At 40.1% G+C, this 23,585-nt stretch overlaps 1 protein-coding gene across 2 annotated transcripts in view; it reads right to left on the bottom strand.

Annotated features, from left to right (window-relative positions):
• Positions 1–23,585, bottom strand: part of LOC127624134 (neurexin-3b) — a 485,619-nt gene that overhangs the window by 116,284 nt on the left and 345,750 nt on the right. For both annotated transcript variants that reach the window (XM_052098814.1, XM_052098813.1), the window contains one exon: positions 16,012–16,193. In XM_052098814.1, coding sequence (XP_051954774.1) covers positions 16,012–16,193 — 182 coding nt within the window. The remainder of the gene's footprint in view (positions 1–16,011; positions 16,194–23,585) is intronic.

Genomic DNA, 23,585 nt, shown 5'->3' with positions numbered 1-23,585 from the left:
ACAGAAGTTTCTTGCTGAATACTGAAAAGCACAATGGTGATCGTTCAAGGCTTGCTGCTGGTGAAGAACAAACCAGGAACCTTCTGATTGTCAATCCTGAGCTTTAACCACTACACCATAACACCACAAGATCACTTGATCATTGCTGTAGAAAAATTCTCAAACAGAAAGACAGATAGTCCCACACTATTGGTTTAACCAACACATGTGGGACCATTCATGCAAACTGCTGAAAGTGCCCCAGAGGTTACACTCTTTAGCAAGTCAACCTACGAATGGCTTATTCTACTGTAGTTGACTCTCAAAAGAATTACACACAGCACCTTTAACTCCCCTGAAAGAGATGTTTAAGATGTGCATGAGCATGAAGATGCCTATTTATGTGACTAATGAAACACTGTGATCCTAGTGCACATGATTACACCAGGAGAATCTTTGAATACTCACTGTGAATTGATCCTGCAAGAATTAGAGCTTTCAGTGTGCAAATCTTGGACCTCAAGCTCTGTAAGTCTTCATTAAAGGCACTTTAACACTTAAGGCGATAACATATGCAAACATAGATGTGAATCCTTGGCAAAAACATTAATGAAAGTCTTCATTAAAGGCAATTCATTGCAAGAGCCTGTTTCTTTAGTTCTTCTATGGCATCCTTTTGACCAAGTCAGAGTCTCTACTACAATATACTGTACACAGAAGTGCCATATAAATGGGGTTTGTCATTTAAAAAGATATGGAAATTGTTCTCCATTCTAGTACATTTAAAAAGAGAGATAAAAAAGAAGTGATCAGACATGCACGATTGCGCTATCTTGATTAAGATTCAACTTTATTGTCATTGTGCAGAGTACAGGTACAGAGCCAATGAAATGCAGTTGTTTTCGCATATCCCAACTAAGCTGGGGTCAGAGCGCAGGGTCAGCGATAAAACAGCGCCCCTGGAGCAGATAGGGTCAAGGGCCTTTGCTCAAGGGCCCAACAGTGGTATCTTGGCGGTGCTGGGGCTTGAACCCCTGACCTTTCAGTCGGTAACCCAGAGCCTTAACCACTGAGGCACGACTGGCCCATAAAGGTTGATATCTCAACCTTGCTACGTGGATGATTTGTAAAAATGCTAATAATGATTGTAATACTGATGATTGTACATTTCTTTTTCATCTTCAGGCTACCAAAATTCCAAAAATGCACAGTACAGAACAGATTATTATCTGACCTGTTAGTTGTGTCACACCTCGTAACCCTGACCCACACCATTGGGTGTGCCAAAGTTGCTATTCGGCTGGTCGGGCCGCTTAAACAGTTCCATGCTTTAAAAGCAACACAGAGACACTAGGTCTGTTCCAAAAAATAGGAAAACTTATCTGCCTCACTGTCTCCGGCCTACATATGCAGCTGTCTTCTATAGCAGCAGCCTTACTGAAATGATGCCTCATAAGAGACCGATTTGGAACGCTCTACATTGGCGACAGCTCTGTGCATTATTCAAATAGCTCTACTCATGCACAGCACTCAGGACACTCGACTCACAACTGGTTTCAACAACAGGTGAGACGAGAGAAATTATGTGATCCTCTAATGAGCATAAATACGCACAGCGCACACATTTTGTGTAAAATTGTCTGCTTTGTGTCATAAAGCTGTTACATATCAATACTTTTCAGTATTGAATTGATTATAAGTATATTTATAATCGAAATTTATCTTGCTTCGTCCACCATCTTTGATCTATTTTCCCACCTAGCTCATCATGGTGCATTCTGGGATCGCCTACCTGGGGAAGGATACATATAATGCTAATTTAAAATTTGGCCAAAATGAGATATCTTAAGAGACAGCATAATTAAGATACCTTCCTTTTGAAGAATGCTCACTAGGTTTTGGAACAGTCTCCAATCTGATTTGGAGAAACTGTCTCTGCTTATTAAGCTGAGCTAAGAGAAAATATTTTACCATTGACAAAATTACACATGTCAGCTTTAACTTGCTTGAACATGGATAAGATGTGTTACCGTGTACAATACTATGGAAAAGTTATTTTACTAGGATGACAATCAGAATTTTACATCCAAATAACTTTTCACTTACAACAGTGAGATTTGTTTAGAGGATAAGGTCAAAATTAATGAGACAAGCTGTATGATAATCTTCTCTACAAAATTCCGAATCGTCTATGCTACCAGTTTCGTTTGATCTCTCTGCTCCGTTTGTTGGATGGATAAAGAATCTTCTTGCTGTTTCAGACAGCAGGTGCTTAATCCAAATGAATGCATTCAGTGGGAGTCAATCTCTCTCCCCGCTCACGCTAATGCTTCCAGCAGATTTATTTTCCAACGTTGATGTTTATCACATAAACAAGCAATTTCTCACCTTTTTTGTGAGTTTTCTTATATACAGTGGTGACATAAATTGTACTGTAAATGTTAATCAATTTGATAGTGTGACAGTTTCAAGGAAATCAACCAACCAATGGCTTACTAATAGTGACACACTTCACCTTTAATCAATGATAATAATATAATGAATGTGAAATGAAACAGAATTTTGTGTGACGATTTCATATCAGTTTCAAATTTTGCTGAAAAGATTAATGGAAAAAATGGTAGAAAACTAAATAAAAGCAGGAAATGGTCACAAGGAGCATTGGATTTCTTCAAGGTCAAGTTAATTTCTTTTTTGTTGTTCTTTTCTCTCTGCAACCACTCAAATCTTTCTCAGTTTTGATTCTTGCCTTTACATACACAGAGACATTTTATTTTCTATAATGGTAGAGACTTTCTTTTGACTTCTATTGTTTTTATAATGAGCCAATGATATTTTAACCCCTAAACCTAACCCCAAAAAATTATATTTGCACACTGCTGCAAATAATTGTATATGTAATTTACACCCCAGTGCAAATAGTGGCAGATATTATTTACACACCAACCCTGATGCAAATAATGGTAACTAATTGCACCCTGGTGCACAGAGTGTCAGATGCTATTTGCACCCTGTTGCAAATAATTGCATATGTAATTTACACCCCAGTGCAAATAGTGGCAAATATTTTTGCACCCCAACCCTGGTGCAAATAATGGTAGATACTAATTGCACCCTGGTGCAAATAGTGTCAGATACTATTTACATACATATTTAAATACATAAAGTGTCTTTATTTAAAGTTCCACAGACAAACTACATTAACCCATACCCCTAAACCTAAACTTAACCCTACCTTAGAAAAAATAACCTTGGTATTACAATAGTAACCATGGTTTCACTCGAGTGCGATCGACAGAACCCACCTCCGAATCAAACCCTTCTCTGCACTCCCTGACATTCACCGTGATCAAATCACTGCAATGAAACCAACATTTTATACATTTTTATCTATTATTTTTATTAAGGATATGTTAAGAGTGGAAATAGGAAATAGGATGGTAAAAAAGTAGGACAAAATGCAGATTCGAACCGCGGTCGCTAGGACAACAGTACACAATCACACACCGTCTTTATACCCCACACCACTGCAGCGACATCTATTTTTTAGTTTGTCATATATTTCAGTTTTTTCACCAGACAATTGGGGTGCAAGTAGCCCTGGGCATGACTGGGGTGCCCTGTGTGGCAGATGCTATTGACTGCAAATAAACACTCTGTTTTTATTTTCCTTAGTGACAAACAGCACAGGTCACAGTTTTAATTCTTACAATTTGATTTAAACTATGTATTACGTTGTAGGTCCTTGTAAAGTTACCAAACCCTAGCAAATTTAAAACACATTTGGTGCTTTATTTTGAAACCTGCATTTAACAGTCTCACATTGAACCATATGACAGTTGTGTTTCTTTCGTTGTCTCAATCCATGAAATATCCATGGAGGAGGAAAGCTGGATGGGAGAACCGACCATTAAATGTCTGTCTTGATCTGTAATTTCTTTCTGTCTTTTTTCAGCCTCACTCCCTCTCTCTCTCTCTCTCTCTCTCTCTCTCTCTCTCTCTCTCTCTTCGGTGAATTCTGGTGTTTGCTATGACTTAATCATTTGAGCATCCGTCAGTGTTCTTGGGTATGATTGACAGGCCACATCTTTCCTCACTGCTCAACATGATGTTTGGAGTGTCACATTGCAGTTTCTCAAATTCCCATGACACTCACAGAGAGCTTAAGGTCTCATGGAAACTGCCATATGCACGTCCCCTGTTGAGTTAAATTTCATAGCTGTTGCTTAGCTTACGATCAATATGTTGTCAAGCAGTTTAAAGATATTATGACACATTCAAGGTTAATGCTTCTGTATAAAACTGAAGTTTGTCTTTTCAGTAGAACTGCTAAATAATGACTATTCAAAAAGTTTTCCTCTTGGAAGTCCATAAGACATTCAGCAGATGTCTTCGAGATGTTTCTGATTTAGAATCTTTATAAATCTGATCTTTTTAAGATGTTTAGCAGATGTTAATTAAAATGAAAATATCTAAAATAGTGATCTCTGAGATGTATGTGTGCTATCACACTATACTTCCAGCCATTCTCTGTTCACTCTGGGATGTGAATTTAGTTCCCTTTAGATTCAGTTCAGTCGACATTGCTGTAAGCACTATGGGGAGTGTCCTTCACACAACCTTGTTGAAACTCACACCACTCTGAATTGCAATGGTTTCTGCTTTGCCGTCGATATACACTTACAGTGGATGGAACTTCTCAGCAAGACGCAAACAGGATGTCTCATCGCTTGTTCTCAGCTTCTGCACCGAAAAGCTTCCATTCCCCTGTATGTTCTGGTGAAGAGTTATCCACATCACCGTCGAAGATGCTCTCGGTAAACGGGTTATTCGCTTCAGACACTCGTCATTGATCAACGCAGTGCTTCAGCGAAACTCCTACCTGCTTTCCACAGTGCTCCGGCCTGAGTTACTATATCCTATATATACAGTATACATACAATATTACTAAAGAGCCGCTTGCATGATACACGTCTTTTTAAAGATGTTGTTCTGCAAGTATTCCCTATGTGAACAGCACATCCCGCCGCCTGATGAGCACTAAAAGCTATGTTCACTGCTTGGGCAGCGCCCACGCACAAGCAGCTCTCATGGAGACAGACTGCCCTCACTACAAGTGCATAAATATCTGGATTTTGTGTTTTAGCATCAACATTGTTCTGAGGGAAGATCTAGCCTCTCGTGCCCTCCCACCTGCATCTTTTGTGTTAAGTTCCGATGGACCCCATTATGAGGCATATTGGGGCAATGAGGATGAGCTGGAAGATTTAGAGGAGGATCTCTTGCCTGTGCAAGCCCTGTGAGCCCCCCAAACTTCCGATTTAACTTCCTCGTCTGTGCAATATGCACTTGATGAGCTCCGGTCCTCTATTGGAGCGAACAGCCTCAAAACGTTTTGCGGCTCTGATGGAGATGATGCTGTGTCTCAAGCGATGAAACACTTTTTGCCAAAAAGAAGTAGCACTTCCCCTTTCTCGGTATGCTCCCGATCTAATTCCGCTCAGCGCCCGCCAAAGAATCCATCCTTCTCTGCCCCAGCACAGCCGAAAGCTACTACTGAGCCATCTGTGAAGCCACGCAATCCACGGCCGAAAAGTAAGCACCCGCCATCTCAGTGTGAAAACGCGCCAATGAACACCCCACAGCCGGGCAGTAGAAACGTTACTGACAAGTGCCCATTGTAAAAACACTGGGCACTCACAAATTCTTCACATATCATACACGCAACACATTATCCTCAATCACTTCCCTATGGTGAGCAGCGCTCTATCTCCTATAGTGAGCGAATCAATAACCCTGCTGTTCCGCTGCACAAATTCGTGGCGAGCCCTCACAGCTGTGTCTGACTGTTTGTTAAAAACGAATGTGATAATGCAAAAAATTTGATAGAGACTGTCCCAGACTGTCCCAGCAGGCTTCAGCCTATTCTAGATCTGAGATGCTTGAATCGCGCTTGCGATTCAGATCTTATTGCACATCTGTTCTCAGGACTGGTTTGCATCAATAGATCTAAAAGATCTGATAGATCTGTACTTTAGTGCTTTTACCAATTCTATCAATTCAAAGTCCTTCCTTTCGGTCTGTATCTGGCTCCCCGCACGTTCACGAAATGTGAACTACTGAGCAAACACAGAGACTTGCTGCTTTGCCATCTGAAAAATCTGGGTCTGAATGTCAACTTGGCAAAAAGCACACTTTTCCTCAGCCAGCAAATCTCCTTTTTAGGAGTTTGTCTAGACTCTGTGAGCATGTGCGTGCGCCTCACAAACGAGCACGTACAAACCATTCTTCGGTGTCTGTCTCAGTTCAAACTGGGGAAAACATTGCCACTGAAGTCATTTCAGAGAAAGCTGGGTTTCACAGATGCATACAACACAGGTTGGGGCACAGTGTGCGATGGACCTGGACAGGTGCAAAACGGGCATAGCACATCAACTGCCTAGAACTACTGGCTGTCTTTCCAGCTTCGAGAGCTTTTCATTCCGACATTGTGAATCACCATGTACTGATTCATTCAGATAACACAACAGTAGTGTGTTAAATAAATCGCCAAGGCAGACTACGATTTACAAAATTAATGAGCATGACACAACGCCTTCTCCAATTGAGCAGGCGCCATCTCTTCTCATTGTGTGCTACACATGCCCAGAGCCATCTGAATTTCGGAGTGGATCTGTTGTCACACCAGGGAGCATTACCAGTTGAATGAAGACTTATTCCTCAGACAGTGATATGGATTTGGGAAATATTTAGCAAACCGGAAGTTGACCTATTCACCTCCTACTGTCCCCTTTGGTACTCCATGTCCCAAGCCCCACTAGGTGTGGACGACCTGGCTCACAAATGGCCGGCAAAATGCAAGTATGCATTTCCCCCAGTGCACCTCCTTCATTCTGATTTCAACAAAGTCTGAGAGGACATGGAAACAGTTCTGTTAATTGCACCGAAATGGCCCAATCAGGCCTGGTTTCCGGAGATGATAGAAATACTAAATGGCCCTATGGGAAATAACATTGAGGAGAGACCTTCTCTCTCAAGCACAAGGCTCAATTTGGCATCCCCAGCCAGAGCTGTGCAACCTACATGTGTGGCCCCTGAAAGGGGCACATCGGACAAGCCAGAATTTCTTTACTCTTCATGCAGTAAAGATCAGGTGAATTGCCCCATAGCTGAGATTTTTACATTCCTTCAAGTGCAGCAGGGTGCTGGCCTTACCCCATCAGCACTTGGTTTATGTAGCGACTATCTCAGCATACCATGCCCTGGAGGCTGGCTCGTCGATAGGCAAACATAATCTAGTCATTATGTTCCTTAGGGGAGAGAGGTGTTTGAACCACCCTCACTCTAGTGCCGACTTGGGACTTAAATCTGGTGCTGAAGTCACTCACAAACTCCCTGTTTAAGCCATTGGAATCTATTGAGCTGTGGGTGCTTTCCTTAAAGACCGCACTCTTATTGGTGGGTGACATGCCGGCGATGTCGACTGACAGCTCATGCCTTGAGTTTGTCCAGATCTGTCAAAAGCCACCATTAAACCTAGAAAAGGCTACGTGCCAATTGGTTTTTATTATTGCCCTTCAAGGATCAGGTTTGTTTGCGATCGCCCTCATTTACGAATCACAGAGTGCGAATTGCCCTATTGGTGTCAAAGCACATTCATCCAGAGGCATGGCCTCTTCATTTGCATGAACAAACAGTGTGTCCTTACAGGACATATGTTTGGAAGCAGGATGGTCCTCAACAAAACACATTCGTGAGATCTCCTCAAGTGTATAGAGTGCTTCTTACATTCAAGTGGGTGAGCCCAAGCCCTTATTATGGGTGGGCTACCGACTATAATCAACACAGCCATCTAATTATTTGTTGTTGAACTGCCTAACACTCCCATAAGAAATAAAATGATGGGATATAGTTTCCCATAGTGCTTACATCAACGTTGAATGAACATGAAACCTTGGTTCCCTGAGATGAAGGGAACAAGACATTGTGAATGCTGGCCACACTACTACATCAGAATTTCATAATAGAAGTGACTCACTCTTGACCCTCAGTCATAAAATTGGGAAGAAATGGTGACTGAGCGCCCACTTACATAGGCTGACTGCATGCCTAAAGGGGCAGGGCTCAGGCACCATTGTCAATCAGAGGATTGACGTGATTGTATTAGGGTTTCTACAAGGTTGTGTGAAGGACACTCCCCATAGTGCTTACAGAAATGTCTCGTTCTCTTCATCTCAGGGAACCGAGGTGACGTTATCTTTCACTTGCACCAGATTTTTTTTCCTCACCTAAACTCTGAATTAAAGTGGCAAAGATCAGGCAGTTAAAAGGGTTCATTGTCCTTTACGCCATGTTAAAAGCTTGTATACTGTAGAGTTCTTTCTGACCACAGCATCTCCCTGGTAACAGGGTTGTGATTATCGTCAAATATTCTGCCTGAAAACAGTCCCAATGCTTTGGAACTGATTAGATCATTAAAATATACTGCACAAAAACAATATTACAAGAACTTGAGCACAATCATGTGTTGGACACTTTGTATAATTTACATTTACTAATATTAGGAATCTAAAAAGCTATTGGATAGAAAGATGAATGATTACTTGATTGATGTAGATTTAGTTGTTACTTTGCAAAAATCTTTATGTCAGTATATCTGTCCTGTTATAATCTCATGTGACCCTGCGTCTTCCTGCGTGAACATTTTGTTTTGTCTTCGCTTATACTATGTATAAATTTATTTCATTTTAACCTACTGATTTCAGTTCAGGACACTCTTGGCTGTCAGTAGTAGGCATGTGACGGTATACATCTTTCATGTCATGATAACTGCTGAAGCTTTTATCAAGATATTGAATTCCATTACAAAAAACATGTTGAACAATAAACTGACTTTATTGTTGTTCTTTCAATGACAAGTTTATTTAATTTTCAATACCAAAATGACCTTTAAATTAACAGATGACAAAAAACTACCATCAACACCATTGATACATAGCTAAATATAACATTTATTTTATGGCTTAATATTTAAATGGTCACTCTGCCATGGGGCCACCAATTATTAAAGATCAGTAGAGACCTTGTCTTGTTGAGGCTAATGTTAAAGTAAGGCTAGACTAATTTTATCGGGTTAACTACTAAGCTACAACAATAGTATGCATTTTTTTTTTTCTGGATAGAAAGTCAGTTGCTAATATATAGCTAGACACTTGCTACAACTTTAATAACCATAAGTTCAAACACACTGTATGACAACGTACCATTGTGTGGCGTTCCAACTTGAAATTAATATTGAAATCTCTTTGCCATTTTTAAATAAAGGACTTAGTATTATCTGATTTCAACTGTATTTTAGTAGTTACTATGAGACGCAAACGTGACTGTGTAGCTAGTGGAGTTCTAGCAAATTGCTCTCTGGCAACTAGAAAGCAAGCTACACATTATCTGCAAATGGCAACAAGAGTTCAATTCGTTTGTCATTTTAGTTGTCACTTAGCTAGTAGTCTCTTAGAGTGTTGTCTCTCAGTTTTCAAAAACAGTTTAAGCTGTCACAGCTTACCTTTATCTTGCTGAATTCTCTGCCACTTTTCTCCCACATATTTTACACAAATGGAAACCATCTCCAACCAACAATCCCTCTGCATTTTTATGGAACCTAAAATACATCCACACTTAAGACTTAACCCTATTAGAAGGTGGATAAAGGGTTGGCTGCGTTTCTTCTTTAGCCACGTTTCTCTTCCATGCTGGTTTGTTTACATCAGAGTGTGCATGAATAATTTGTGCTGCATACACGCAGTGTTGTGAATCTTGATTCGTTGATGGGATAAAAACTATTTTGCGATCAGAAAAATGTGAAAATTTTGGCCAGAATTATTTTCGGTAATTAGAAGTGCCCACGATAACAATATTGTGCATGTTATTTACTGTAATATTCCATGTAACCAAATACTGTCATATGCCTAGCCAGTAGAGGGTTTAACTTTTGACAGGGTCATGTGACAAAACAATATGGCACTGATCACAGCAGAGTTTGAGTGGTAAGAAACCTCATTAAGGTTTTACATTGATACCTGTTGGAATCAAAGGACTAGAGTTCGCCTTCTGTCACTCACTCTACGTTGTGTCGAATGAAGTGACACAAGGGGTCTTCCTGGGTTGCAAACATACCTCTGAACTTGAGAAAAGGACAATGTCAAGTTGGCAGACAGAATTGCAAGCCCCGCCCCGGACATACATGTATAAAGGGAAGCGAGGCAGCGACTTTCAACCCTTGGACAGACCTCTGTCAGTCAGAATTTTTCTTCAGAGCCGAACGGTTGTGCAACAGCAAGCTAAGTTCACCACTGTTCCACTCACCTCTACTGGCGATAAGCACTGCTGTTGGATCTACGGCACATTTCCAGCTGGCGTTCTCTCTCTCTGCACGCTGTGCAGTCCACGCCCCTGGGCACTTCGACAGCGCTTTCATTGCCTGAAAGAGTGTTTTTCCTCCTAAAAAGTGTTTATTTCCTCTAAAAGAGTTTGAGTTCCCACTCATAAAAGAGCAATACACAGCAGGCGTTGAACGTCCTTTTCAGGACACGTCTTTTTAAAGATGTCTTTCCGCCTCTGTGTAGTTCCTGGATGCGGTTGATTTCTCTCCACTTCTGACGGTCATAAAAGCTGCCTTGCGTGCCTGGGCTGCGATCACCCGCAGGCAGCGTTTTATGAATGGTTCATGTTCTCAGTGCGAGAACATAGCCATGGCAACATTGCGGCCGCAGCTTTTTTTCCTCATGAGAGAAAGCCACTTCAGCCACCCCCCACGTCTTTCCTTCTTCCCACGGGATTGAGGAGGACCCAGCTGGCGATGAAGGCGATTCAGGGATGTCCGCTATGTTTTCCCTGGCTGCAACTTAGCCCAGCAGTTTTCGGCAGTGAAGAAGCAGATGGCACATCTTGCCGCGGCGCCGCCAAACCAGCGCGCCCCGCCAGCTCGCCAAGGGTGTCCCCCTGCGGCTAAACAGGTAGCTCCACCTCAAACCGGGCACAACTCTCAGCCCCAGCGGCGAGCACCTCGCAGGTGGCGTATGCCCCCCGTCTCAGGACCCCTTCCAGGACCAGGAAAGCTCCGAAGCGCTCCTGAGACGGGTGACCCAGGCAGTCAGATGTTCGCTCCGGAGCTGGTACCAAGACCACTACATCCCCCGGTGGAGGGCTGGGAGGAGAATCCTTGTTTCATTTGCCGCACCGCCTTCGGGCTGCGGCACCCACATTCTCAATAAAGAGTGATTTCCTCACACCCTGGGTCATTCAGCCGGTGCACGCCATTCTCAAGGCACCCGGCCCCAAAACTCTCCAGTCCCGGTTCTCGCCTCCGGACTCGAGACTGCTCAGCCCCAGCAGGCCAGCGCTGACGAGTTCCGAAGATGCCTCTCTAGGGCCTCTTCCTCAGTCTCTTACCCGCCCCCTGCCAGGTGCACGGAGCAAGGTAAGTGCTCTTTTCTCAGCACCCATCCCTCAGCATGCTCATTGGGGGCTTAAATAACTATTTATATTCAGATAATATTATCGAATTAACTGTATTAACACTAACGGATGAGAACACAAAACTTTAACTCAATTGAGCTTAATAACTACATTACCGTCTTGAGCTGTTTATAGCTGAAATTGAAGTATTTTTCATAATTAATGCATTATGAAACATTACTGTTATTTTTCTGTTTATTACTGTGAAGCTGAAACAATCTGTAGCCTGTAGTATAAAGCGCTATATCAATAAATGTGATTTGACTTGACTAACTTGACACGATGGAGATATTACGTGGTATTTGACCTACTATGCTAAACAACAATAGATTGGGAGCAATTTAGAAAGAACATACACTGCATACCTTTTTGTAATAATAAATATTATATTATACATATAGGACGTGTAGGTATTTTTTTAACTACAGAGTACATATTCTACTATTACAGGATACATGATGTAGGTTTTTGCTATATGATTTTAATTAGAAATTTAAAATCAAGGCTACTTACACAAGGAAAGTGTTTGAATGGCATTGCAGTCCATTAATGTGCAGTGGAAAACAAGCTTACCTCTTTCCAGCTATTCCCAGGAAATAAAATACAAATATAACAAGATACAACACAACACTTGCATCTCACTGCATATATACAGTAGGCTATAATTGATATGTTGTTTTGCTAGCAAAGTGCATCTGACTTAGTTTGGTCATCCATGTTTCAAGGCAAGTAAAACTAAATTAATTAATTAATTTAATTACTGGTAAGTATACCGCCTTGTTTCATGTAGTTACAGAGTAAGTACAACATCTGCAGGCTCTAATTTAAAGTGGTGCTTGTTACCTCTTTATTCACCAAACTTTGCATATTGTTCCCTTATACCTACACATAAGTAATTTATAGGCACACTATTATTACAAAAAGGTATGCTGTAAATTCGGTGTAATCTATAGTGTTACCGGGGCTACTAGTTACAAATAAAAAAGGGGCATTACAAATATACACATCAGTCACACTCTCAGGTCTCAGGAGGGTAAAGAATGTGTAATATACCAAGACAATAAGATTACATTTTTTCAGAGAATATATCTTGAATTGAGTTTATTATTCTTACAGCACACATACATTTTCTTACATACTTAAGTTTTCTTACATACTTTTGTTACATTTATGCTTAGAACAACATCAACAACTATGTACATAGGCTGAACAGTTTGGAGCACCACAGTAGTGGGACAAACATTGAAGTCACTAACAAATAATGATAATAACTCACACAAAGCTATGTAATGGCTTGAAATAAGTCTATGTTCAGACAGCACGCAAATCAGAATTTTTCTCAAATCAGATCTTTTCAGGCAGACTGTCCGCACTATTAGTTGCAAGTGATAAAATCAGATTTGCCCGTTCAGACATAACCAACCTATCTACATGGATTGCTTTGGTAATGACGTAGGCGTACCCACGTGACGATGCTTTCAAAACAGATGCAGTAAAAATGGAGATGCATCATCTTGCTCTCCAAATAAGTGCCGTGTCCAGTGCAGAACGCCTCTGTCGCAAAAATAAAAATAAATTCCAAACGCATTTGAAACCACCTCCCGATGTGGTTTGAATCAGATTCAGACACTTTCATGTGTTTTTTGCTGTCCAGACAATCAAAAACTCATCTGGATATGCGAAAAATCAGATTTTTAGTGGCAGTCTGAACAAGGCCTACGACTTGGAATACAGCAAACTTAGAATACTTTTATCAAGCTTTTATGTCCAATTTGGAGTTTGGCAGCTTTGTGGTCATACTATGCTTTCACTGAATGGAAAAGCCAGGACATTCAGAATTGAGCAACATCTGCTCGATGTAAAAAAGAAAGTTATTTGTGTTTGGAACAGCAAGAGGTTGAGAAAATGATCATTTCTGGGTTCATTTAAGATGCAGTGATACAAGACTTTGTGCTCCATTCACTTACATGCACATGTATGTGAACACGGTAAATTGACAGAATTTTTGACTCACTATTAATGTCTAAGTCTGGTGAACTCTGACCTGTGAATTAGCATAATGGAATGACTGTCACAAACTGACCTCTTGGCTAAAAATTAAATATGGAGTAAAACTAATTTCACACACTTTGTGTACTTACACTTCTGAATAATGCAATAGGCTGAGAGGATACACAGTAGTGACAGCTAGTTAGTGTTGGATCTAAACGGCTCCATTCAAAATAACTAATCAGACTGAAATCAGACATATTTGCTGATATTCCTTTTATAAAGCAACTGTGGAATTGAATTGGAGCTGAAACTCTTTCAACGGCTCATTAGCCCATTAAGGCTTGATGTTCTTCTGGGATTTGGCAATGAAAAAGTAGGGACTGTGAGTAAATAAAAATTCTGACTCTCAAAATAAGCATCAGCACCGTCGTTTTTGTACAGCAAGAAAATTGATTGCGCAATTACAAACAATAATTTCACCGTTCACACTATAATATGGGAAAATGCATGAACATAACAATAAAATTAGCATTTTAAAGGCCACATAAGCACTACAACTTAATACATTTGTCTCTCCTCTTCTGAGTGCATAAATTCTTTCTGTATACATAGAGTTAGCTTGTTATGAGAGTGACAACTGCATTCTACAACTGATCACCAGGTGATCCGTGTAGTTAAAAATGTGTATTAAAATGTGCAAACTTCAGTATTATCTTATTGTTCATTTCTGTCCTATAACAGTCTCTCTGTCCTCCATAGTTAAGGTCTACGAGTAATCCACAGAGTCAACGGTGTCAACTCGAGACCTGGGTTTAGCTCCATCCAGTTGGGTCTGAATTAAGGCCCCATCTCTGTTGTCCAACTTGGATCGGAATTAGGTCTTAATAAGAGCAAGAGTGCTGTATTCTGCCTTACTCAAATGATCAAAAGCAGACAATACCAGAAGTTTACGTCTCTCGGCCAGTGACGTTGTACGTATTCAACTTTTGTGGCAGCAGACTAATTATGTTAAATTCACCTTTGCATTCAGACCATGTTGTAGCCTACATTTCATGTAATATTTAAAGTGCAAGAGTAAAAAAAAATGTTTTTTTTAAATGTTTACTCCCCAATTTGGCATGACCATTTCCCAATGCTCTCTACTTCCTCATGGTGGTGCAGTTACTCACCTCAATTCGGGTGGCGGAGTATGGATCGCAGTTGCCTCCGTTCATGAGACAGTTAGCCCGCGCATCTTATTACATGGCTTGCTTAGCGCTATTCTCCTTGGCATCCACGCACAACTCAGGAAGGTAACCCCACATAACTCTACCCACCCTAGCAACTGGGCCAATTAGTTTATTGGGAAGCCTGGCTGGAGTCACTTAGAACACCCTGGATTCATACTCACGACTCCAGGGGTGGTAGTCAGCTACCTAGGACCCAAATGTTTTACATTTTAAAAGTATATCATGAACAAGATACAGTTCACATAAATGTGCCGTGACCAAATCTGCATTCAGGTGCAAACCAAAGGTTAAGAACCTCTAGCACAGTTGTTGTCAAATGATGGGTTGCGATCCAAAAATAGACCTTGGATCGGTTCTGATAGGGTTATCAACTGTAGGAAAAAATAAAAATAAAAAGCTATTTCACTGTGCATAGTTAGGAGAGCAAAACAGATTGTTTAAACCATGAATAAACAAGGTAAACAAATAATACAACCCATGCTACTGAGCATCAAACTCATCTTACATTTGATGCTATGTTGGGTCACTCTGGATCCTGAAGCAAAACCTGAGATTAACTGCTTCAACAGATTACAGTATCTTTCAATGTGACTATTTCAACAGCAGTGCTTCTGAGCACTTGAGCACACGCCATGAGTGCCTTCAGAGCATCAGGGGTCAAAAACATATCTCGTATCTTAATGAACTACAGTCCCTCTCACCTCAACTTAAATACTGAGATGCTTTGGCTTGTATTCCACAGAGCAGATGGCGTGGAGCACATTACATCTCTACAGAGACTTTAAAGGGAAAAAGACTTTCAATGAGTTGGTTGAAGTCTGGCTTTCATCACCATTTTCTTGCATCAGCAGAATCGCCTATAAACACTTGTGTGGTTTCTAGCAACATAACAGTACATTAGTGCCTCAATCTGTTGTGTTATACCAGACAAAGACTTTGAGGTCACAGCATGCACCTTTGAAGATTTTATACTAATGAATGTATCTAAGTACAAGTCACACCAACAGTGAGCAAGACACCAGACAGCAGACATCTAAATTTGGTCTGTACTGTACATTGCAAAGGATAAACTAAAGAATATTTAAAAAATACTGAAACAAATGTCTTTGCACAATAGAACATTGTGGTGAACAAAATGTGCCATCAGAAGCCAATACTAATTGAAAGTGTTAGCAAATATTAATAACGTCAATGGAGCCAACAATACCTGCAATATCGCACTGCCAACGGTCAAGAGTAAAAGACATTCAGAAATCTAGCACAAGAAGACCTAAACATTGTAGGAGATCGAACTCACGATATGGAGCATGATGTAGTCTCCTAGTCTGGGGGCGCTATCAATGCGGACCAGAATCCCGTCCTTGATGGTGGTGCTGAAGCCCACCGCCAGTCTGTCCGTTCTGGTGCTTGGTCTCTCGTTATTGGGCCACGTGTAGATGATGAGTCCTCCACCTTTTCCAAAGATATACGTTGCTCCGGCTGCAGGGATGAAAAGAGAGAATAAAGTGTGAGGTGTCAACAGACTTTACAATTTCCAGTTTAAACAGTTTATGATTCATTTACAATGCAACAACCAGCTGTTACTACGCATGTCCTTTAAAGAATTATAACAGAAGCAAATTGCTAAATAACTAGCTTTAATTATGAATGTTGATGCTACTATTTAGTTTGCACATATTTTTCCCACTGTTGATGAATAACAGCAAAAACTGGTCAGAAAATACCACTCATTTAGCTGGTTTATGAGGCAACAAACTTAAACAAAACTACATTTCCCATCATTCTCTGAGGCAGAACAAAATGTCACAGATAAAGCATCAATTACGCTCCTAATAGTGTACAAAAATCTGGTTCCGGAATTGCAGGCATGGCGTAAGTCTAGCGGGAAGACTACTGTTCATCATCGCACCATTAGCTAGCTAACTCCTAGCCAAGTTTCAGACATCACTTTAGAAGTCTGCTTACAATATATCACATTGCTGTTTCAGTGTACCAACACGGCAACTCCACCACCTCACCGCCATCAGCTGAGTCCTGTCCTGCACAGGGGTGGGCTCCTCGCCCCTGCCTCAAATTTGCATCTGACGGTAACAAGTGCAGTCTCGTCGGATCGCCAGATGGGGCTTATGCCATATTTGTAAAATAAATGTCATCTTAAACTTTACTTAAATCTTCCTGATAGAAGAACAAATCCCATGTATTTTTCCCACAGAGGAATTGGTTATTAATAATTACTTTGAAACCTTTACAGACAGACCTACCATGAGCTCTGAGGTTGTTAATCAATTTTATATGCTTCTATTGAAACTGTCAGTTCACCTTATTTATATATATATATAATAATTGTTTAAAGTGGAATTACTGGTAAAGAACTATGAACCACGATCACGAGGGGGAAAATCTACCAATCAGAAAATCACGGCAAACAGAAACTAAAAGAGCTCTTTCATCGACTGCCCAATTCTGTTACACACTGCAATTGACACGACCAAGTCGATTTTCTGTATATACTGTATCTCAGTATTTAGCAATAAAATTCAAATATATTGATTCTATACATATAATAAACAACTAAATCAATACTTCTATATTTACCATTATTTTTCATTTGATTACATAATTTGCAATGCTTCGTGGGATTGTAGTTCAAAACCTCTTTTAAGGTGTTCAGTGCACAGCTTTGTACCTTTTGTCCAATTTTCAAATACTTTTTTGCTTTAATTCGAAGTTTGTAACCCCAGAGGTGGTTGGATTAGAAATCTTAGAACTCTCCAATGAAATCCCTATTTAAAAAATGAATGGGAAAAATCCCTCCATAACCAAGATTGCTGAAAAATTGGATGAGCACTTTTGCTCTCTATACACATCTTTGCGCTTCGTTTGTTTGCCAGTGAGAGAAAAAGAGAGAAATATGAAATTGCGCAATGGGTAAATTTTTTTTAAGGACCAAAATCTTTTCAATACACATCACGTCATAATTTAACAAGCTCAAAATTCACGATTTCTTATTAATGTGTTATGGTATGATACCACTCGTTTGAACAATGTGCTGAATGACAACAACTCAATATTTTAGCCTTTTCCGTTCAACACAAATTCTTTTCGTTCTACTGCTGTAATAACTGCTGTACATGCAACGGTATTTACATTATTACCGCAAATACAGTACTACTGTTAGAAAAACACTGTTTTACCACCAGTATTTTGAAGTTTGGATATACTGCATCACTAACTTGTACTAAATTCCTAGGAGGATTTGAATGCAGCTTTACAGAAATCCATCTGAATAATGCATTCAATAATTCAAAATTATGCTTTTATTAAGCAAGACTGGCTAACACCTTAAATAAAACCTGAACTTCTCTGATCACATAGTGATTTGAAGCCCCTTTAGTGTTTGCTGGACTGTTGCACACGGTATCCTGGTCTGGGATCAGGCTCTGAGTTTTTTCTTTGCGATTCATGCAGATTTAATTAGAAGATCAATGTGAAACCTCCATTGAGGGCGCTAAATGGGCTTACATCTTTTTATGCAAGTTTAAGTGACCCAATTTTCATGTCGACTCTTAGACCTTGGCTGAAGTGTCTGGCCCTTGAGCTGAGATCTGGGATCAACGCTTGGCCCTCAAGCCTCTTAAAGGGGACTCTAACCAGGGAAAAGGTCCAAGAACCGCAAAGATTCACAATCCTCATCTATTATACATGAACCTGCGACTACTAGAGAACAAAAGAAGGCAGAGAAATCGAACAACCTCTTCCAAGTTTAATCTGACAAACAGCGGCCACAAAAGGGTGAAGAAATTAAGCCGGGTGCATGTTGGTTCCTCAGGAAGAGTTATCACTTAACTTTTGGTTCACACCCAAAGCGAAAGATAAAACGAGTGGCCAAATACCAAAAAGTTCCTCTGAATATCAGTAATTACTGCGAATGAAGCACCATTTCAGTAATATCTGGACATCAATTCTCTACATCCATGTCTCAGAGGCAGATTAATTCAAACATCAGAATCTATAGAAATCTAATCTTGGACTCTTCCTGTAATTAATTTGTTGAAGAATGAACTGATTAAATAGAGAAATGTACAGTATGTGCAGTTTTTGGATACTGTACTGAAAGAACACGACTAAGACCGCAGGTGCAACTTACAACCATTCATTTGTTATTAAGACTGTATCATGTCAATTGCACATCTGGGCTTGAGGATCTTGAGGTGGTTGATATTCCTTAAGGGCAAGACATCAGGCCAGGCAGATGGGGTTGGGCCCCAGGAGACAAAGACATAAGGGGGTGAGATGAAAGAGAGAATGTATCCCGTACTGTGTATGAAAGGCCTGTACTGGGTCAACCTGAACTAATGTTTTTATTGCCCTGTTTAAACCAGGTATTATAATCAGTCTCTGGTGATGCGATTAGAGACAAACATCATTGTTTACACCTGGTAGTAATATGGGTATCCTGTGTCCAATTATGATGGGATTTTGAGGGGAGGTTCTCTATATTTTGTGTGTGCCTTACATCGGTGTCACTGCTGATATCAAGGATAGTAAAGAAGTTCTGTAAATTTGTATGCAAGAAAATGTTTGGGGTTTTCCATACATACATTGGATGTTTAGCAGAATGGTTGATTGACAGGTCAGCAGGCAGTCCTTCACTGTAGTCCGGGATGCATTAGGACGGATTCACGTTTACAATACAAATAATGTGATGTGTTAATATGTGTTTTCGACTATTTTCTAATGTGGTTTGAGCGATCTAACCACAAAGCGTTTTGAGCCACGTTTAGACCTGTATTTTCAGTAGAAGCTTGATCTCTTGAAAATGATGTGACTGTGCTTGAACGTACTGGGGCAAGGTAAAATGTCCACTGTGTTGCACAAAAAGTTAACATTCTTCTAAACAGATATGTTTTTTAAGGTTAATGTTCTATTGAGTTTTAAATCAACAAAACCTAACTTCCTAACCTAAATCTTAAACCTAAACACATGAGGTTTTGAATGTTTAGTCTCATTAAGTTTATAAAGAACAAAACTGACCTCCCTACCCTTAACATTACACCTAAACCAAACAAATAGTGTAATATAAAGCAAATGTGATGTGAAAAACGCAATTGCTGAAGCAATCAAGTCTGGGTCAAAAATGGTCTTTCGTGGTAACTGCCATATCCGGTCAACCACATCCTCGAAGTTGGTTGATTACAATAATTGCATTTAATGAATACAGTACATAACATAATTACTTAAGTACATTTCACGTTTACATTGGATATGAGCTATTTTTAAATTATATTATTAAGTATATTGCACCTTTTCAATTCAACACAGTTTTTTAAGGTTTGTGAAATAAAACCAAACGTAATCTAATGAACACATTATTTCTATAATTTATTTTATAGAAAGACTAGCTACATTCACCTAACCACAGAAATAAGGAGACACCCATGGACTTATCTATGCTTATGCACTGTACATTTACAGTAAGGGCAAGTGAATAAAGAGGTTAACGTCTGGAATTTTAATGGTGCTTTAAAAAATATCAGCATGACGCGTTGTCGCGAAAGCCTATCAACATTGAGATTGTCCGGATGTCACTGACGTACTGACGTAGTAGCAGAAGAAATCAGGAAAAATGGGTGAGAAAATGGTTGTAGCGCTGTGTGGGCACCCGGAATTGTATAACACAACGTCAACGTATCTGGGACTCCCATGACAGATACAGATCAGGAATCCTCGCGATATCGGCCATGGTTAATGGCAGAAAGATAAGTTGTCGTAGAAACCCCTCCTCCTGTCCTTTTCCCGGAAGAGAAGGGGGAATACTCGCAGGTTTGCGTTACTCGCGAACGCAAGATTAAACACAATTTAATCCAGCTGCCAAACTCGCGTGAGGAATGCAAGGCAAATGTTTTTCCGCATTGTATGTGTATGTGTAAGGCTTATCGACAAATTATGGACAGTTTTCCAACTGTCTATTCTGTTAAAATGATGCTTGACATTAGGGAATAAACTGGCCTTGTTTGCCTTCAGACATTCCAAAAGACTTTTTAAAGGTGCACTAATTTTTTCTTCATTAAAATAGTTTAACTCCTAAATAAATTAATAGTAATTTTTAAACATATGTATAAAATCACAAGTACTCACGTTAGGAAACACTCCAGTCATATCATTAACCTTATAAAAGCTGTTTTATTCTACATGGGGAGGGTCTCCTCATGGGGGCTGCCATGTTAGAAGCACATGGATAAATAAATTATGTCCAACGTTTTTGGACACTTTCACTCTTGGGGCGGCTGTGGCTCAGTTGGTAGAGTGGGTTGGCCACTAATCGCAGGGTTGGTGGTTTGAATCCTGGCCCACATGACTCCACATGCCGAAGTGTCCTTGGGCAAGACACTGAACCCCAAGTCGCTCCCAATGGCAGGCTAACACCTTGCATGGCAGCTCTGCCGCCATTGGTGTATGAATGTGTGTGTGTGAATGGGTGAATGAGTCAACAGTGTAAAGCGCTTTGAATACCGATAAGGTTAAAAAGGCGCTATATAAGTGCAGACCAATTTCCATTAAATGAATCATAGCTGACTGTGAACAGTACATTTCTAAAATGGCATCTGTGATCAAAAACTATCGATTTTCAATTATGCTCCAAGCCTACAGTTGTAATAAAAAAAGTCAACCCAATATATTAATACATTTAGTATGAACCTGCAACATTTTTGTCAAAATACCACAGTTACTGTTGTAAAATTGTGATTAATTTAGTATGGGTTATGATGTGTATTCGAAACACCTTTATTTTGACACATGTCAAAATAATCCAGCCGTGCGGATCCCTTGCTCAAGTGGTTCTGTGATGGTTCATGCGAGTAAGCAGGCTTCATTTGCACTGCACAAATACAGATCTCAGGTGAGAAGCATGTAAAGCAAATATCAAGCGAATATGAAAATGAAACATTTGTAAATGTAGTTGGTAATGTGACCTTTACAATTTATCATCTTATAAGTCATAGAAGAAGAAGAAGAAGAAGTTTTATTTATATAGCGCCTTTCCATAGCTCAAGGTCGCTTTACATTGTACATTTCAAATACATTTAGACACGCTCACATACATTACAATCACATACGATACAGGGTCACCTTATCAAAAAAATGCATGTTAAATAGATATGTTTTTAACTGGGTCTTGAAAGTAGCCAATGATGAGGTATTACGTAGTGTAAGAGGTAGCGAATTCCATAATTGAGGAGCATTAATACTGAAAGACCTTCCACCTACAGTAGACAACCTGAAACAAGGGATGGACAGTAAACCAAGTTCAGCTGATCTAAGGGACCGGGCAGGACGGTAAGGGTAGAGTAGGTCAGACAGATATTGGGGAGCAAGACAATTTAATGCTTTGAATGTTAGCAGCACTACCTTATAGTGGATACGTGATGCCACAGGTAGCCAGTGAAGGTCATGAAGCAGAGGAGTAATGTGAGCAGAACGCCTGGTAGAGGTGAGAAGTCTTGCTGCAGAGTTCTGAACATACTGTAATCTTGCAATAAGTTTTTTGGGAAGACCAAGAAATAAGGCATTGCAATAGTCCAGGCGTGATGTGATTAATGCATGAATTAAGGTTTCGGCATCAGCTAAAGTGAGAGAAGATCGTAGACGAGCAATATTACGAAGATGGAAAAAAGAGTTTTTAACAACAGAAGAAATATGAGAGCCAAAAGATAGAGTTGGATCGAATAAGACACCAAGGTTATGAATCGATGACGAAGGCTTAACGTGAATTCCATCAATGTCAAAGGACTGGTCCATCTTTTTAACTGAGGCAGTAGAGCCAATCACTAATATCTCAGTTTTCTTATCATTTAATTTGAGGAAATTCAAGGACATCCAATGCTTGATGTCCTTGATACATGCAGTGAGTGAGTCAGGCAGAGATGGCCTATCGGAGCTGGTGGTTAGATAGATTTGAATATCATCAGCATAGCAATGGAATTTAAGTCCATGCCTGCGTATGATGTCACCGAGTGGATATATGTAGAGAATGAACAATAGTGGGCCAAGAACCGAACCTTGAGGAACACCCTGTGTGAGTGAAGCAGTGGCAGATCTAAAACCTTGTATAGTGATATAATACTTTCTGTCGCTGATGTAGGAAATAAGCCAGGAAAGAGCAGAGCCAGTGATGCCAATATCAGAAAGCCTAGAGATCATTATTTCATGGCAGACTGTGTCAAAAGCAGCGCTTAAATCAAGGAGCATCAAGATGTTTATCAGCCCTGAATCCATGGACAAAAGAATGTCGTTAACCACCCGAAGAAGGGCAGTTTCAGTGCTATGTGATGGGCGAAATCCCATTCGCGAAGTCATGCGCTACAGTAAAAGTTTTAATACTGTATGTCATAAGACACTATGGCATTGTGTGAAAAACAGGACAAGAAGTATGTGTAGTATGTACTCATGATATGTGTTAGGAAGTAAATGTGATTGTTGTTGTGGTGCCTCTAGTGTCCAGTTCTATGGTCTAAGTCTATGCAAGGTCATCGCTTTATTGCATTAGATAAATTACAATCTTTAGTAAATCCTGACCCATGGGAAACTAATATACAGGATCTCACCAAGAATTCCTCAATGTCTCCAACCACAATTCTCACGAGGATCGACATGGGTCTGAGCTCAGTCTTGTGGGAATTGTCCTAAAACACCATGAATTCTCTCTGCTGCAGAATGGCATGAATCACTGCATCCACAGTGCACCCCAGGGAGCCAATTATCCCACTCAGTGGATTTGCTAAGTAACAAGAGACACCATTCAATCACTACAATACCTTATTTCTAATTGACCCTACATGGGTAGGCTTAGCAAATGCCTGTACACAAGGA

This window comes from Xyrauchen texanus, chromosome 30 (assembly GCF_025860055.1).
Source record: "Xyrauchen texanus isolate HMW12.3.18 chromosome 30, RBS_HiC_50CHRs, whole genome shotgun sequence".
NCBI classification, from domain to species: Eukaryota; Metazoa; Chordata; class Actinopteri; order Cypriniformes; family Catostomidae; genus Xyrauchen; species Xyrauchen texanus.
This window is presented reverse-complemented; position numbering and strand designations above follow the sequence as displayed.